Below are 15924 nucleotides of genomic sequence, written 5' to 3'. Positions count from 1 at the left end.
ATCCCAGATCCTTGGTCAGAGTCCAAGTTTCACATCCAGAGAGAAAGATTGGAAGCACCAAGGACCTGAAGACTTGGACTTTCGTCCTCCTGCACAGGTACCGAAAGCGCCAAACCCCGTGATCCAGTGAATCCATGATTCCCCAGGCCCGACCCAGATGTCTGTTGACCTCTGGCTCACAGCCAGAAGAGACATGAATATCACTGCCAAGGAAAGTGAATCTCTCCGTGACCTCAACATCCTCGCCACAAACAGGTACAGACGAGACAGCAGCACCTAAGGTGTCATTGAAAGCCTGGATCTTCGTTTTGACCCAGGAAACCCGTAATCCCAGTGGCTCTGACTTTTCATTCAGCACCCTGAGGGTCCGCAAAAGGATATATTGAGTCTTCGCAAAGATGACTCCATAATCTGCAAAATCAAGGTCAGAGATCTTGACATTACCAAACGATGCACCGTAGCTTGATCTCTCCGACATTCTCTCCAGAATCCAATCCACACAAGCGCTGAAAAGTGTGGGGGCCAATAGCCACCCCTGACGAACTCCAATAACAACTGGAAATATATTGGAGATGGTACCACCACATCTCACAGCACTCTCAGTACCAGAGTATAGTTCAGACATCAGATTGATCAAGTTTGGTGGCACCCCACGAAGACCAAGAATCCTCCAGAGGGCATCTGGATTCACTGAATCAAACTCCTTGTGGAGATCAACAGAGGCTGTAAGCAGCCCCTGCCGAAACTATTGTCTGCATTCTGTGAGGACCCGAAAAGCAAGGATACCGTCAATCGTTGACCTCTTTGGTGTTAAGCCTGACTGCTCTGGACGCTGGTGCTGAAGCAGATGGTGCCGAACCCTATCAAGAATTATCCGAGCAAAGACTTTGCCTGGCACTGAGAGCAGCGTCACCCCTCGGTAGTTGTTGCTGTCTTGGCGATCACCCTTTCCTTTCCAGAGAGGGACAACAAGGCCCCTCTTCCAGTCAGTTGGGATGATGCTTGTGTTCCAGGCAGAGCACAGAACTGCATGCAATGACACGAGTACAGCATTTCCACCAGCCTTGAGAAGTTCATCATGAATGCTACAGATTCCAGGAGCTTTATCCCATTTCAGCCGGTTCACCGCAGCCTTTTTGCACAAATGAAGGTGGACCACAGTTGAATAGAGGGACAACAACAGTGATTGTAACACCCTTGACATCAAACTAAGCAGCTGGTAGATTAGCTTGCTGCCGCTGCTCAAAGTAACCGGCACAGCACGCCTTCACTTCGGACTCCTCAAAGAGTCCTTTAAAGAGCCCACCACCCTCCAATCTAACTGCAGTACACCGAGGGATGGGTTTGGAAGAAAGCAATGCGTGAATTCCCCTGTTACCAGGTTGAGAATCACTTGACCACAGGTGATGCTCTACCCCTCACATGATTATATAATCAAAAGGAGTATAGAAGGGATCAATTATTATTTCAATCCCAGCCACCTGGGTTTAGTTGATGAGGCGAGACCTGATTGGCTATTCCCTCCATTCACAGGAGAGAGATGTGGGTGGGTCTTTCTTTATTTATATATTGACTGCTTTTGATGTTTGCACGTAGTACATGCTTGGGAGCCTCATTGGTATGAATTGCTGTCTGTGCTCTCGCTGATGATTCGCCAATAAGTGATGAAACCGGTCCGGTAGCTGAGGGGAGTGTAGCATTGGGATTCTCACGTGTGTACTATGTGTGAACGTCTTTATAGTTGTTGAGGAACTCTGGGAAGAGTTTGAAACAGCGTTTAACACTTACCTTGTGTAAGTCTTGTTGGGTTGCTTTACGCAGCTACTTTGGTTAGAGGAGCATGGGAGAGGTCAATCATTTATATAATCCTAGCCACCTGGATGTAGTCGATTCGGTGAGAGCTGATTGGCTATTCCCTTCATTCACAGGTGAGAGAGGTGGGTGGGTCTTTCGTTTTATATATATATATATATATATATATATATATATATATATATATATATATATATATATATATATATATATATATATATATATATATATATATATATATATATATATATATATATATATATATATATACATAGTTACGGATTTCAGAATCCAGTCTGATGAATGCATCCCCGCATCCAGGTCCTCAGACAGTTATTTCCTTAAATGCATGTTCAGATTAGCCCCATCCCCATGTCTAATGGGATTTTAAATGGGATGCGTTGAGAAGGGTAAAGGATAGATTTTCTTTACGACAGACATGTTCACACACATTTATTTCACGAGCTCTGAAGCCCGCCCTCATTTTTCCTCAGCAGCATTCTTTCGCGAGCTCCGACGCCTGCCTTTTTTGAGAGCGCATGGGTCGTCATGGTAACCGTGCCCCAGTGGGGCGGGGTGAGCTTGGGGAGGAAGGCACCACATGGAGACGGCCCGGGGATATTAAAACGAGCGAAAGAGGGACGTTGTCTGAGGAGGAAAAGTCTAGAGAGGAAAAAGCAAAGGGCAAGAGAAGTGACCAAGAAGCGGGTGTCTAACCAGCGCCGACGAGACAAGTCACCCTTCCGAGTGCTTCGGCAAGCGAGCGTGTGGTGCGCGTGTGAGTGTGAGCAGTGCCGCCAACAAGTGAGGCTCGGTTTGATCAACAACACCAGGGTCTAAACCCGCGACGGACGGTCTCGGTGCCCTCCAGACGTCAACTGGTGTTCAAGGCTGCCACGCGAGAGGGTGCACAGCAAAGCTGGGTGCTGGCGACGGACGTGACTCGCACGCACACATTTTCAGGACGTTTTCGCTTCACGGACGACTTTCTGGTGAGCGAAACGATTCTCCCCCACCACTCCCCCTGAATGATCTGCTGGGTACCCTTGTTTGCGTTTAGCTGTAAGTCAACCCTCGATAAGCATCTGCTCTTTGTCTCTTTCCTGGCGTTTTGATTGATTTTGCTTTGAAATTATTTCTTTATTTACCTCAGCAAATAAAAGGTTCTTTTTATTTATTTATTCTATTGTTAATAAATTATTTGTCGATTTCCAACCTGTCTGTGTTTGTCCTTTCCTTCTATTGGTCTAGCATTGTTCGAACCGAGATAGACTGGGAGGTAATTACCACAGATTTGACCAAAAAATAGTCGGCAAGCACCAGCGGTTAAAACGCTCGGCCACCCTAATTAAAATCTAATCAGATAACATTGGTGCTTTGCCGAGGGCGCGTTCCCCGCTCAGGTAACCACGTGACCTCTGGTTAAACGGAATAATTAGACGGCGGACACTGGAAGTCGTAGTTGACTGGGTGACGTCCGTGGTTTTAAAACAACCCACCGTACCAGACCGTTAATTGTGAGCTGTGGCCCCAGGTCCGGCTCTACCAAGGACAACCGGGGATTAATCCCCCTGAGTAACAAGCTGAGCTGATGCCTCGGTACCCGTCACCGCAACAATACTGTTGCGGTTCTCGGAACGGCATGCATACAACAGATCGGTGTCCCAAGACAGTTATTCCATTATTATACATGTAGATAGTCCCCTTCCTTTTGTTTAGCGCGACAACAAGGGAGTGCGTTGCGATGATCTAATAGCAGGGGTTGCTTCAATCATTTTTTTTCCTTCATTTCATCCCCACTCTTATTCTTTTCTGATTATTCCTGAGGTAAATCAGCCACATGCGCCTTGGAGTCCAGCGTGTGCGGCGCCGCAGTGAGGGATCTGCTGCTCAGAGATTCTCGTTCCCGGGTGAGCCCTAAACCCGGCGTGTTCGGCGAGTGATGTGCGCTTGGCAATGCGGGATTGTCGACTTGAGCTTCCGATGGTCTGGGGAGAATTGCCAATTGTATTAGAATAGGCATGCAAATAAATACCTCTTAAGAGGCTGCACGAATGATGTTTTTCATGGCACGGGAAACGCGGAAAGCACGGCGCCCACGCTGAACAAAACACGTACAGAGGCCAATAAAGCCGACTCCACAGCATGTGGGGCAGGATACGAGTGTGTGGGTAGAAGTAGCTTTTTCTTTTTTTAACCTCAATACCCGACACATATTGGTGTTCGCCCCGCGCACACGCTAGTGGAGTCGTGCGAACATGAGCGCTGGCGACGTGCGTAATGGCGGAACCGCGCACACTATATGTAATGTGCTCGAAAGCAGACGCGTACGCTTCTCGTGAAACGTGCATTGATTTATCCATGGTGATGTACCTTCGGTCCTCACTGGCAGCGGTGGATTCTCCGTGGATGGTGAACGTCTTCTCGTCTCTGTGGCCAGCGAGGCTGCGATCGAGCCAGAGAATGTACAGTGCAGGCCATGTTGGCACGCGAGGAACGACCGCGTTGATCGACGCTGGTCGAACGCCCGAGCAGGCATGCGGGACCCTCGGCTAGTCGCCCAGGGGTTTTTGTGGGATGATTCGCGTGCCAATTTCGGTGTGGGCGATTCATGTCATCTCGTGCGTTCGGAGCGCAATATTCCTGCTGTTTGGGGTGGCCTTGCCGGAAATGAAGTGAGGCGGTTTCCGGCCCAAGCTGGCGGACCACATGAGGGGTCTGGGCCAATCGGAGCGCCCAATTCGGGTGATGACGTTTGGATTCGGAATGGCCCCTCTCCCAGAGCTGCGGGCCCTATAAAAATCGGGCCAGTCCCTCTGGCCCGGACGGTCTGTATTTCCTGCTTCTCGTCTCTGCCTCCTCGTCTCCGCCCACGCCTCGTCGACACCACCACGACCCACCTCCTGCTGCTCGACTCCACCTTTTCATCTCCGCCCACACCACGTTGACCCCACCTGCCTACCTGACCCCGCCTACTGCTCCACCCTCGCCCTCTGGACTTCGCCCCTTCTCCACTCAAGCTCCTCCTTCACGAGCGCAGTCTCCACACGTGTGGCTTTGGTCAGAGGCAACTCACTCACTGTCGGGTACCGCACCCCGGAGCACCCCACCCCCCCCCCCCAAAACGTATTGGTGGCACGTCGTGCTATCGGGCGCACAGGTACCTATATCATAGCCTCAACCCCCCCCCCCCCCGTTGCAAAACTCCCTCTACATCGGTGTGTGTGTGTGTGTGTGTGTGTGTGTGTGTGTGTGTGCGCTGGTGCCTGTCTGCTTAAGTAAGACTGTACAAGATTGTTATCATTGTTATTTTTATTATTTCCGCGTTAAGTCTGCTCTGTGTCCCATTTGTAAGTTGCCTGTTTATTGTCGTACCACATGCTTCTTTCTATCTCTGCACAACACACCCCAATAAATCTTCACTGTGCCACATAGCTTTCCTCGCCTGCTTGTAAATAAATAATTATCATGAGGAATGTTCCCTGCTCGTTTTTGTCTTTTCTTCCATTGATCCAGCATGGTCCGAATCCTAGCTTAGCCGGAACTTTATTCCCAATGATCCGTTCCTTTTAGCTGGTACGTGTCTTGGCAGTGTCGCTCGGCTGCATCCGATCCGGTAAAGTGATTCGGTAGAGTGATCCGGTTCGGACAAGGTGTACCGAGGGCGTGTTTCCCCAGTAATTAAACCACGTGATTAATTAGGCAACCCGATTAACCCAGAGACGGGAGAACCATAGGTCACATGGTTCAGTTATTGGCATCCACGTTCGGTTAAGCGACCCGTCGCGTCACGGAATTATCCGTGTGGGACGGCCTACAATTCCGAGGAGTCTCGTGGGAGCCGAGATAGCTTCCCCCACCTTGTGGTCTTCTCACCCGACCCCCCGGCCCGCAAATATATATATATATATATATATATATATATATATACATATACAGACATACACACATATATATTTACCATTCCTATTTAAGTTTAAGTTAAGACACAACTTAGAACTTTTTAATATATAACATTACACTCATGTGATGTCATTGTACAGTGAGTGTGACATCATTGTGCAATGTGCATTTGATGGTACTTTTGTTGTTTGTGCGTGTTATGGAAATGAAGATGAGGCACTGAGACTGGTGATGGAAATGAGGGACAAATACGTTCTTTACCAAATTTGGGAAGCATGTTTTGATGCAGTTGTTTTGTTTTCAATGCACAAGATGCTCTTGTTTCATAAATGTCATGTGTGGATGCTCTTGGCATTGCACTTGTGTGCTTTGAAATTATATTGTGTTGCTGCATCATCCTAGTCAACGATGGGCCAGATTTTCTGAGTCATAAGAGTAAAAATCACTTTCCTGTTTGCCAAAGAATGAAGATAGGTTAGCAACTGAAAACAAATCCTTTGTCTTATGTCCACCAGGTTATTGGAACATGATGAGACATGAACACCATTATCCATAATAATGTAATGGAATCCCATTTTTAGAAGCCTGACTTGCATACCTTGTTTGGATTGCAGGGATCATGCAAACAGACATGATACCCCCTTGGGTCAAAGCAGAAATGGAGAGCCAGCCCACATGTGGTCTCAAATTCATTCTCCAGGTCTACACTGCCAGCCGGCACCTGCTCATGGATGTGTCTCTCTGAGCGAAGCACGAGACAGCTCTGGGCAAGGTCAGTGTGAATGTGATGAACAGCTTCAATCATCGACGAATGTGGGAAGCTCAAACAGCACTCTTGATGTACCACCACGAGATACCTTTGTCACGTCACCACCACCGTCCCACTCCCTGTCTCCTTTCACATCAAGGCCAGCACTTATTGAGGCCACCAACCAACCACCTGCTTCATCACCCCTCAACCAAACTCCCCACACTGTTTCCTGCTTCAATTCCTGCTCAACGTCCCACTTATTTACGCCAGGTTCATGGTCTATCCAACACCGACCTCTGGAGAATACACTCAGTTCCTCAGAGCCTATCCTACAGCTCATTAGCTCTCATACGATCCCAACCCCTATAGCTTCACCCGGACACTGTGCAAGTGCAGTTTCCCACGCCACCCATGATTTGCAAACAACTTGCCCACCCTTGATAGAACCAAGTCCAGACACAGATCAGTTGCATCTTCTCTCTGAAACATTGTCAACCAATGCAACCTCGAGAGATAATACTGATGTAGAAGTGTTTGTACCTTGTCAAACCAATAATGTTGCCACAGAAGAATTGACTTCAGATGATACTCGATGCTTAGAATCCTGGACTCAGGTTACGGGAAATGAAATCAAGAATCCGGGTGTTGTGGAAAAGGTTGTGGTCAGTGAGGCTGGAGTACGAGGAAGTGATGGTCAGCATGCAGATGACAGGAAACGCATACAACTACTCAAACATTTTGCTAAAGGGAGTGCAGTGGAGGCCAACACAGTCAAGCCAGAGCGAGGAGCACAGGAGGTGATAATGGCACAAGTCTGCGCGCACACTGGCCCTTCATTCTCGATAAAGGTATGTAACTAGAGATTAATTACTATCACTGCTCATTAACCTTGTTTGAAAATGTGTAAGAAGCTTTTTGGGGGTGCGGAGGGTGAAGTGTTATATTCTTACAGGTATTTAATAAATATAAAGGATGGAGAGAAACTGTTCAATGTACTGTATTACATCTTGTTTTAACTAGAACATCAGATCCACATTGCTTGCCTAGTAATCTGCTTATTAGCCTTAAATTTGTATTATTGTACTAAAATAGCATGTACTTAATTATAACTACATTATTTCATTGAATAATTGCTATGGTTTTTTATTGTCGTCAGGGTGGGGAGGAATATGTCCTGGTGTGGCACAGGGGTGGGGGGAGGGGGATGAGGAACAGGTCTTAATGGGGGAGGGGTTGTGGGAGGAATATGGCTTGGTAAGGGGGGTGTTATGGTGCTGGTTTGAGGGAGGGGGTTGTAGAGTTCTTGGTGGAGGGGAGAGGGGCTGAAGAAGGAATGAGTCCCACATGAGATTGGGGGGGGGGGGTATAGGAACAAGCCCTGGTGGCATGGGATGGAGCAACAGGTTCATGGGGAATGTGGGTTGGGACGGGGGTGGTATGAACAGGTCCTAGTGGGAAGGGAGAGAGGAAGAAGTCCTTGGAGGTGGTGTGGGGGGGGGGAGGAATGAGCCTTGATGAGGAAGGGAAGAGAAGAAAGGAATGTGTTTTGGTTGGTGGTCAGGGATGGGGCCTGGGGGTTGGCAAAGGTTCTGCTAGTCATTTATTTTCAACACTTTTGTTGTATCACTCGGTTCATCATTACATGTTAAAACTATATGAAAGGAAGGTTCTGTTAGTCATTTATTTTAAACCCTTTTGTTGTATCACTGAGTTCATCTTTACATGTTAAAACTATGTGAAAGGAAGGTAAATCACAAGCATTCAATGCAGTGTTGAGTTAAATGCATAATGAGGGTTGAGGAAATGTTTCAATATAAGCTTGGCAACAATAATAACATAACACTGGTCTTGGCATCCCAGAGGCTGGGGTTTAAATCCAGGATAATGCAGCAGTACTGTATTTAGGATTTGGACTACAAAACCGGAGCTAGTGTCATGCGAACTACCATGCAGCTTTGAAATTGTGGATAAAATCCCAGTTAGCTCACGACTTACTTTCTGGCAGGGGGTCTTTAGTTTTGTGAATTGTGTGGTTTAATCTACATTTTGTGCAAGTTGAAAAAAGTGCCTGTCAGGGTAACTTAGGATGGGCATTAAAATAGTATCTTGAAAGGGCATTGCTGAGCACTTCTTCCCCACCTCCCCTCCCCCCCCAATCTCTCCTCCAAACTTAAAAGTTGAACATTGTTAAAACATAATGCAAGTTATGACAATTTCTATCTTAGCCTTTTTAAAAAAATCTATAACTTCCTTTTTCGTTTGTATCCGTTTGTATCTTTGAACAACATTTGTATTTTCGATACCCTAATTGTCCCATGCATTTTGCCCATAGAGCTTGAAGAAAGCCAGCTGTGCTTTGTACTCCATTTCTTTGTGTATAATCGTGTTTTGTTTTCGGTATTTCTAATAATGTTAATGTGCTGCACTTGAATGTTTGTGCAGTACAATGAACAAAACGAGGATGGCATTCCACAAACATTTGAGGAATTGAGGATGCATCAAAGTTGGCCAAGTGAGGTTATCCCAACATGTCACACACGTGAACAAGTGAATGAAAATGCAAATACCATTTGTGAATTGTCGTTTGACCTCACCTGTTTACGGTTTTGTACTTACATGTACAAAATTTTTAATATTGCACTTCATTGATATAACCTCTGTGGGATTGAACCTCGTCCAACTGACATTCCACTTGGTCTTTGTGGTGTTTTGAGTTGAAAATAATTCTGTTGTTAAAGTAAGCCTTGCACACTATTTTTAACTCCACCCTACACCCCCACTTTCAGATGCTCAAACTCCCCAACCTCTACCTGCAGCCGTAAACAATGTTGAGAAGTTTGAACATCGAGTTGCAAGCACAGATGGTGTTTGGGATTTTCAATCTTCTGGAACAAGCACAAGCAATGATCTGAAGCTTGAACCTCCTGCTGCAAATGCGGACAATATTTTGTATCTCCAGCGTTCAGTTGCATGCAACACGGTCGATGTAAAGAAACGCCATGATGCGAGTCACGATATTGGGATGTACAGCTTTACGGTGGCTCCTCAACATCCTACAAATGCAATGGCAGGTGCGTTCCATTTGCTCGAGGTGCAACTGGTTTCTCAGATACAATATTGTCCTCAAATTTCCAGTGTCATCCATTTACATAGCATTACTTTAATTTTCATGCTGCAATACAGTTGATCAACGTATTATTATGTAATATTGTATTATGTAATATTATTATGTAATATACAGGACTCCTTGTCCTGTACTTCTAACTTTTGTGGTTGTCCTTTGCTCCTCATGCTTTCATTAGCTCCAGACAATGTCATTTCTTTTGTCGAGCTTTTACCCTCGCAGGGAAGTGTGAGCACTTGGCCGAGCTGAGCATTCATTAAAGAGACCTAGTTTACCGTGAACAATAATTGTGCAATTGGTCCCCTTGTGGCTGCCTCCTCCACCTCATGCTCACACTCACCTCCATCCGATCCCCATCGCTGGTTTTACTGTTTCTGAATACCCCATCCTTTCTTCACAACAACATCATACAATCATTACTTTGCTCGTTCAACACCGCGATGTCTTACATTAGCCTATAATCTCACTCTGTTGGCAAAATACAATCCTGCATTCCTCATGCATCACCTTACTGTTCTGAAGGAACGAACCACTCCCATATATATATGTCCAACTAGTCATTAGCAATGTCCCTACTAAATTACCATGTCTCATCTCAACAACATCCCTTTGATATTTTTTTTTAGATCCTCATGCAGGATCTCAAAGTCTTACTCATGTTGTTGTTCTTCATCTTCTTCTTGTGGACTTTTTTGTTTCACAGCCTATAGTTTTCATCGAAACTTCCTGAAACTTGGCATATATACATGTAAAAATACCCTGCGTAGACAGTAACCATCTCCGATTTTGAAAATTCATCATAGAAAAAAAGTTATGACGTCAAAATATCTCTGCTAATGGAAATCGCCGAAAAAATTACCTCCGAAACTCGGCAAGCTTTTAAAATTCTGTTTGCAGGAATCGAACAGGGCATTAGGAGAGATGAATTACCGCACATATTATACATCACTATGACGTCATATCAATTTTTATGACGTCATTCCTATTTTTTGACATTTTTTGTTTCACAACCCAGAGTGTTCATCAGATCTTCGTGAAACTTGCCATGTATATGCAGAAAGCCCACGTGCAGGCAGTAACCATCTCCGATTTTGGGAATTCTTCCAAGAAAATAAGTTGACGTTATAATATCGCCGTGAATGGAAATCGCCGATACCATTATCTCCGAAACTAGGCAAGCTGTTCGAATTTTGTTTGCGGGAATCAAGCTGGGCATCACCACAGATAATTTATCGCAAACCTGATGCATCACAATGACGTCATATTCGTTTTTATGACGTCATCATTAAGAGGACGAGAATCTTAGCTCATTTGAGCTTGTTTTTTTAACAGCAGGATGATGAGCTCAGATCTTCTACTTCAAATACATCTGTTATCAACACACCAACTTTGTTTACCCTCTTTACAGCCTTATATTTGCTATTACAACCTAAGAGTTTTTTTGCATTCAATTGCACACTAAAGCCGTTACCAAATAAAGCCCCAAGTTTTTGTTTTGGGAACCAAGACTGTGTTTATGCTCCATTTAATACTAGCAATATCATGACTGCTTGTACCCTTATAGGCCTGATACTGGAAAGGCAATGTCCCATTGACTCGACGGCAGTGAACCAGATTGTAAGAGAGCAACACATGACCACACAGTAGTGTACCGCATTGTCATACACGATGTGATAGCTGAAAGGGTGGCAATTCGGGAATAAATGCATTTTGCTGCTTTTTAATTGCGGTATCCTTACTGTACATAGCTCACTTCCTTACTATTATAAGCAAAGTAATGAAACATATTGTTTTTGTTTTTCAAAAAAGTACTGAGGCTCGTTATGTTTCTGAAAAACCTCACCGAATGTAGACTTCACAAATAGGGGTACCTTGGTTTATGTGAAAAATAGGGTTAGGTTCCCAGATTAGACTGAACAAAGGGGGGAAATGCTAAATGTTGAAGAACAATGATTTAAATAAATAAATTACAGTACAGTACACAGAACAGTATGTTTTTATTGACATTTCATGATGATGTGATGATTGTGCTGGTGGTGTTAGAGGGGAAGTCAGTTGAGTGATTCATACTCACTGCGGTCAGCCTGTCCAACATTCACTTTTTGTGACTTAAATCCATTACTTTAGTCTGTCTATTTCTGGCCATCATTAAAGTTAATTAGAAGTTCACGGTAGCGAGTAGAGAGGCACAGCGAGGTGTTTGCAGTTCAGAAACCAAATGCAGTACTATACTGAATCAACATCTGCATGCCTCTCCCTCATTTCCCCTATGTTGATGGTTGGGTGAGTGGGAAGCATGACGTGAAGGTAGGGTGATGGGTGGGGAAAATTAGGAATTGGTACACATTTACTAATTTGTGAATTTGTGGAACTCACGAATATGGTGGGTTTCCGATGTGTGTGTATATACACAGTATGTGTGCGTGTGTGTGTTTGTGTGAGTGTATATATGTATATCTATCTATATATAAGTAAAACTCTCATCTTGTATGTATGTATGTATGCATGTATGTATGTTCCCGAAATACAGCCAAAACGGTACACGATATCGCAAATTTTTTTTAGCGCACCTTACTCACCATTCTCCTGCGGTGTGCAGTATCAAGTTTTGTTAAAATCGGGCAACAAAAAAATTATTTTATAAATTGAAAAAAAAAAATTTTTAAATAAAAAAATAAAGATAAAATAAATTCGAGCAACGAAATTATGAAAAAAAATCAATTCCCGATTCAGTCAAGTAGTCTTCGGGAGAATTTGATCAACACAAACAACCTCAGTGGTATAGTTCGCTGGAGCTATCTCTTGTTATTTTCTTGAAATTATTTTTTTATCAACCGCTGTCAAAGTGGGAACCCAATGGGTTCACGGGTCGTCTTGCTATGTGTTTATATATATATATATATATATATATATATATGTATATATATATATATATATATATATATATATATATATGTGTTTATATATATATATAAATATATATATATATATATATATATATATATATATATATATATATATATATATATATATATATACATATATATATATATATATACATATATACATATATATATATATATATATATATATATATATATATATATATATATATATATATATATATATATATATATATATATATATATATATATATATATATATATATATATATATATATATATATATATATATATATATATATATATATATATATATATATATATATATATATATATATATATATATATATATATATATATATATATACATACAGTAGACTAGGTGTAAGTCGGCAGCGTGTAACTCGTCACTTCGCCTAAGTCGGCAGCGTCAAAAAGTCCCGAATTTATCTCATGTTAAATCCCTTTGAATAAAGGGTCATCCCTCTGTCAGTCATCATCTCTAAGTCGTCACTTCGTCTAAGTCATCAGATGTTGTTCATTCCCACGTAATGGAAACTCAAGTAAATTACCACTCCTAACTCGTCACACGGAACTGCTGCCTCATGAGAAGCCCGATTTCATGGAATCGTGATGCTCGCTCATTGGTGTACACCGCCAGTGATAGGCTATTTATAACTGCGCACACACGTTGATCGCACTGCAGGCAGGACAATGGCGACTAAGCGTAAGCTTACTACTAAAACCTACCAAAAAAAAATACGACATTATCCAGTTTTGCGAGGCAAATCCACTGATGAAGAAAACAGACATAGCTGAGAAGTTGGACATCAAACGGCAGACATTGAACGATATCTTGAAGAATAAGGGCAAGATATTTGGACAAGTGGAGAAGATCGTGAGGCCGGTGGGAAGTGTGAAATGTGTGTCCTTTGAAGATGTCGATGACGCGCTCATCATCTGGTTTCGGCAAATGTCGGCTCAGCCAAATATTCGGTTTCGGCCGATTCGGCCGATTCGGCCAAATATTCGGCCGATACTGTCTTTCGGTGGAGGATTGCCCAGCCAACATCATGGAATACAATGACCGGTTTGAATCCTTTCTCATGCACCGGATGCCCAAGAGTTTGAGGCAGTCAAACATAACAGATTACTTCGCGAAGAAGTAAAGGATCGATCGAGCTTAGTGTTGAAGTCCGATCATGGTTTTATATTGGCTTGTTTTGTACATTACCGCACTCACTTACACATCGGCATTGAGTGGTAATCATCACCACGATGACTGTGTGTCATGTAATTTGTCACTATACCATCACCGATGGTATACGAGTTGTCTTACAGAGTTGTTCATTATCTTTACTTTTGATAAACTGATTCATGAATTCCATCTTTGCTTGATCACTTTCCAACTCAACAACTCACCCCCACCTATGCCCCGAGGATTGTGTTTTCCTTTTGGTACAATAGCCGGCTCTCACACATATGTATCCAGCCCACGCGCGACTTCATCTTTCACCCCACAGTCATCATGAATGTTCGCATACGCGTAAGTCGTCACATTTCTAAGTTGTCACTTTTTTCTCGGTCCCGATGGTGACGACTTACGCCTAGTCTACTGTATATATATGTATATATATATATATATATATATATATGTGTATATATATATATATATATATATATATATATATATATATATATATATATATATATATATATATATATATATATATATATATATATATATATATATATATATATATGTATATATGTATATATATATATATATATATATATATATATATATATATATATATATATATATATATATATATATATATACATGTAAATATATCTTCTTCTTCTTCTTCTTCTGGCTGCTCCCGTTAGGGGTCGCCACAGCGGATCATCCATATGATCCGCATAGTGATTTTGCACAGGTTTTATACCGGATGCCCTTCCTGACACAACCCTGGTCGCCTCTTACGACACAGGGATATGGTACACCTATTTTAACCGGGGCATACACCGGGCCCAGTACACGGGTACTCACTTCGCCGACCTCTGAAGGATGACAGGCTAAGTCAACCTCCTGGTGTGTATTAATTCAAGCGGCCAACGGGGCTTGAACTCAGGACCTTTTGGATCCCAAGCCGCTACCCTAACCACAATGCCAACACCAGGTATATATATTGTTGCGGATTCGCGCCCGCCAGCGTGCGAACGGCCACATAACTCGAATCGCGGCACGTCGCCCACCGGACGGACAATCCCGTCGTGACCCTCTCGGACTAACGCCGGGAACTAGTCACGGGTGGACCTTTCGGTCTCACCACGATCGTGCCAATCGGCCCCCCGCGTGGGATAGGGTTGCTCGCCAAATTCGACCAACCTAAGTACCCACACGGAGGGTAGACCGGGCGATCGCACCTCGCCGCAGGTCGACTTCAGACACGGGCCACTTTAAGCGACCCGTTCCGTACTATCGGGATAACCGAGCGGTGTTATCGTCGGCCTCGACGGTTCGATTAATTATCGGGCGTTTTAGCCCACGACCAACCCTTTACGTGAAGTAAGATGGAGATTCAATAGAGGAAAAGACGAAGCAAAACGGGAAAACAGTTCCACAAAAAGCACATTTATTTCGCGATGAACGGAAAGCACACATATACAATTACACCAAAAGCACATGTAAAAGAAGAAGACAATGCAGAGCTATCCGACTACCGAGCACACGGCAACACTTATACAGTTTTACTTCACAGACGGCGCCGACAACACATATACCCAAAGCAAAAGAAAAGGACCACCCTCAAGGATGAGGGGGGTAGGCGGGCCTGGGGCCGAGACCGCGTCGGGCCTACCCGTCTGGTGATGAGCTGCAAAATGGCGCTGGCGCCCCGACTCCGCGGGCCTCACTGGGACTGCCTGGTATGGGGTGGGAACGGGGCCCCCTTCTCGCACTATCTCAGCGCGGGGGGAAACAGAAGGGGGTTGTTGATGCTCGGGGGAAGGAGGATATCTCCCTGTCTCGGGTCCCGCGACGAGCGTCTCCACCACGACCTCGGTCGCGTTGCTAGCCTCTCCCTCCGCAGCTCCCCGACTCTGACACGAGCACCCCCTCGACCGCCTTCGCCGCCGCCACCTCTCCACAGCTCCGTCCAACCGCCTTCTCCGACTCCTCTCTTGACTCGTCCCAGCTCTTCACTCACCCCGAACTCTTAACTGACTCTCCGAACTCTTCACTCTGACTACTACCACTTCTTCCCAGCTCCACCGACAACTGACAACTGCCTTGACTGACGAACGCAGCCCCTTATATGCCCCGTGGCCTCGCTCCTTCACCTTCGACCCTTTACCTCCGACCCTTCACCTCTAACTGGCTCCCCATTGGACCGAGGAAAAGTGGGCGTGAATGCTTTTTGATCCAT

At 44.2% G+C, this 15924-nt stretch overlaps 1 protein-coding gene across 8 annotated transcripts in view; it reads left to right on the top strand.

The window, feature by feature from the left end:
- Positions 1–15924, top strand: part of LOC147020337 (nuclear receptor coactivator 1-like) — a 99419-nt gene that overhangs the window by 51625 nt on the left and 31870 nt on the right. For all 8 annotated transcript variants that reach the window (XM_085895641.1, XM_085895646.1, XM_085895648.1 and 5 more), the window contains 3 exons: positions 6330–7314; positions 8909–8978; positions 9253–9537. In XM_085895641.1, the coding sequence (XP_085751767.1) occupies positions 6330–7314; positions 8909–8978; positions 9253–9537 (1340 nt within the window). The remainder of the gene's footprint in view (positions 1–6329; positions 7315–8908; positions 8979–9252; positions 9538–15924) is intronic.

The sequence above is a fragment of the Eptatretus burgeri genome, chromosome 9, assembly GCF_056783735.1.
Source record: "Eptatretus burgeri isolate ZD-2024b chromosome 9, Ebu_testis_v1, whole genome shotgun sequence".
Lineage (NCBI taxonomy): Eukaryota > Metazoa > Chordata > Myxini > Myxiniformes > Myxinidae > Eptatretus > Eptatretus burgeri.
The sequence above is the reverse complement of the archived record's forward strand: the minus strand, read 5'-3'. Positions and strand labels throughout refer to the sequence as shown.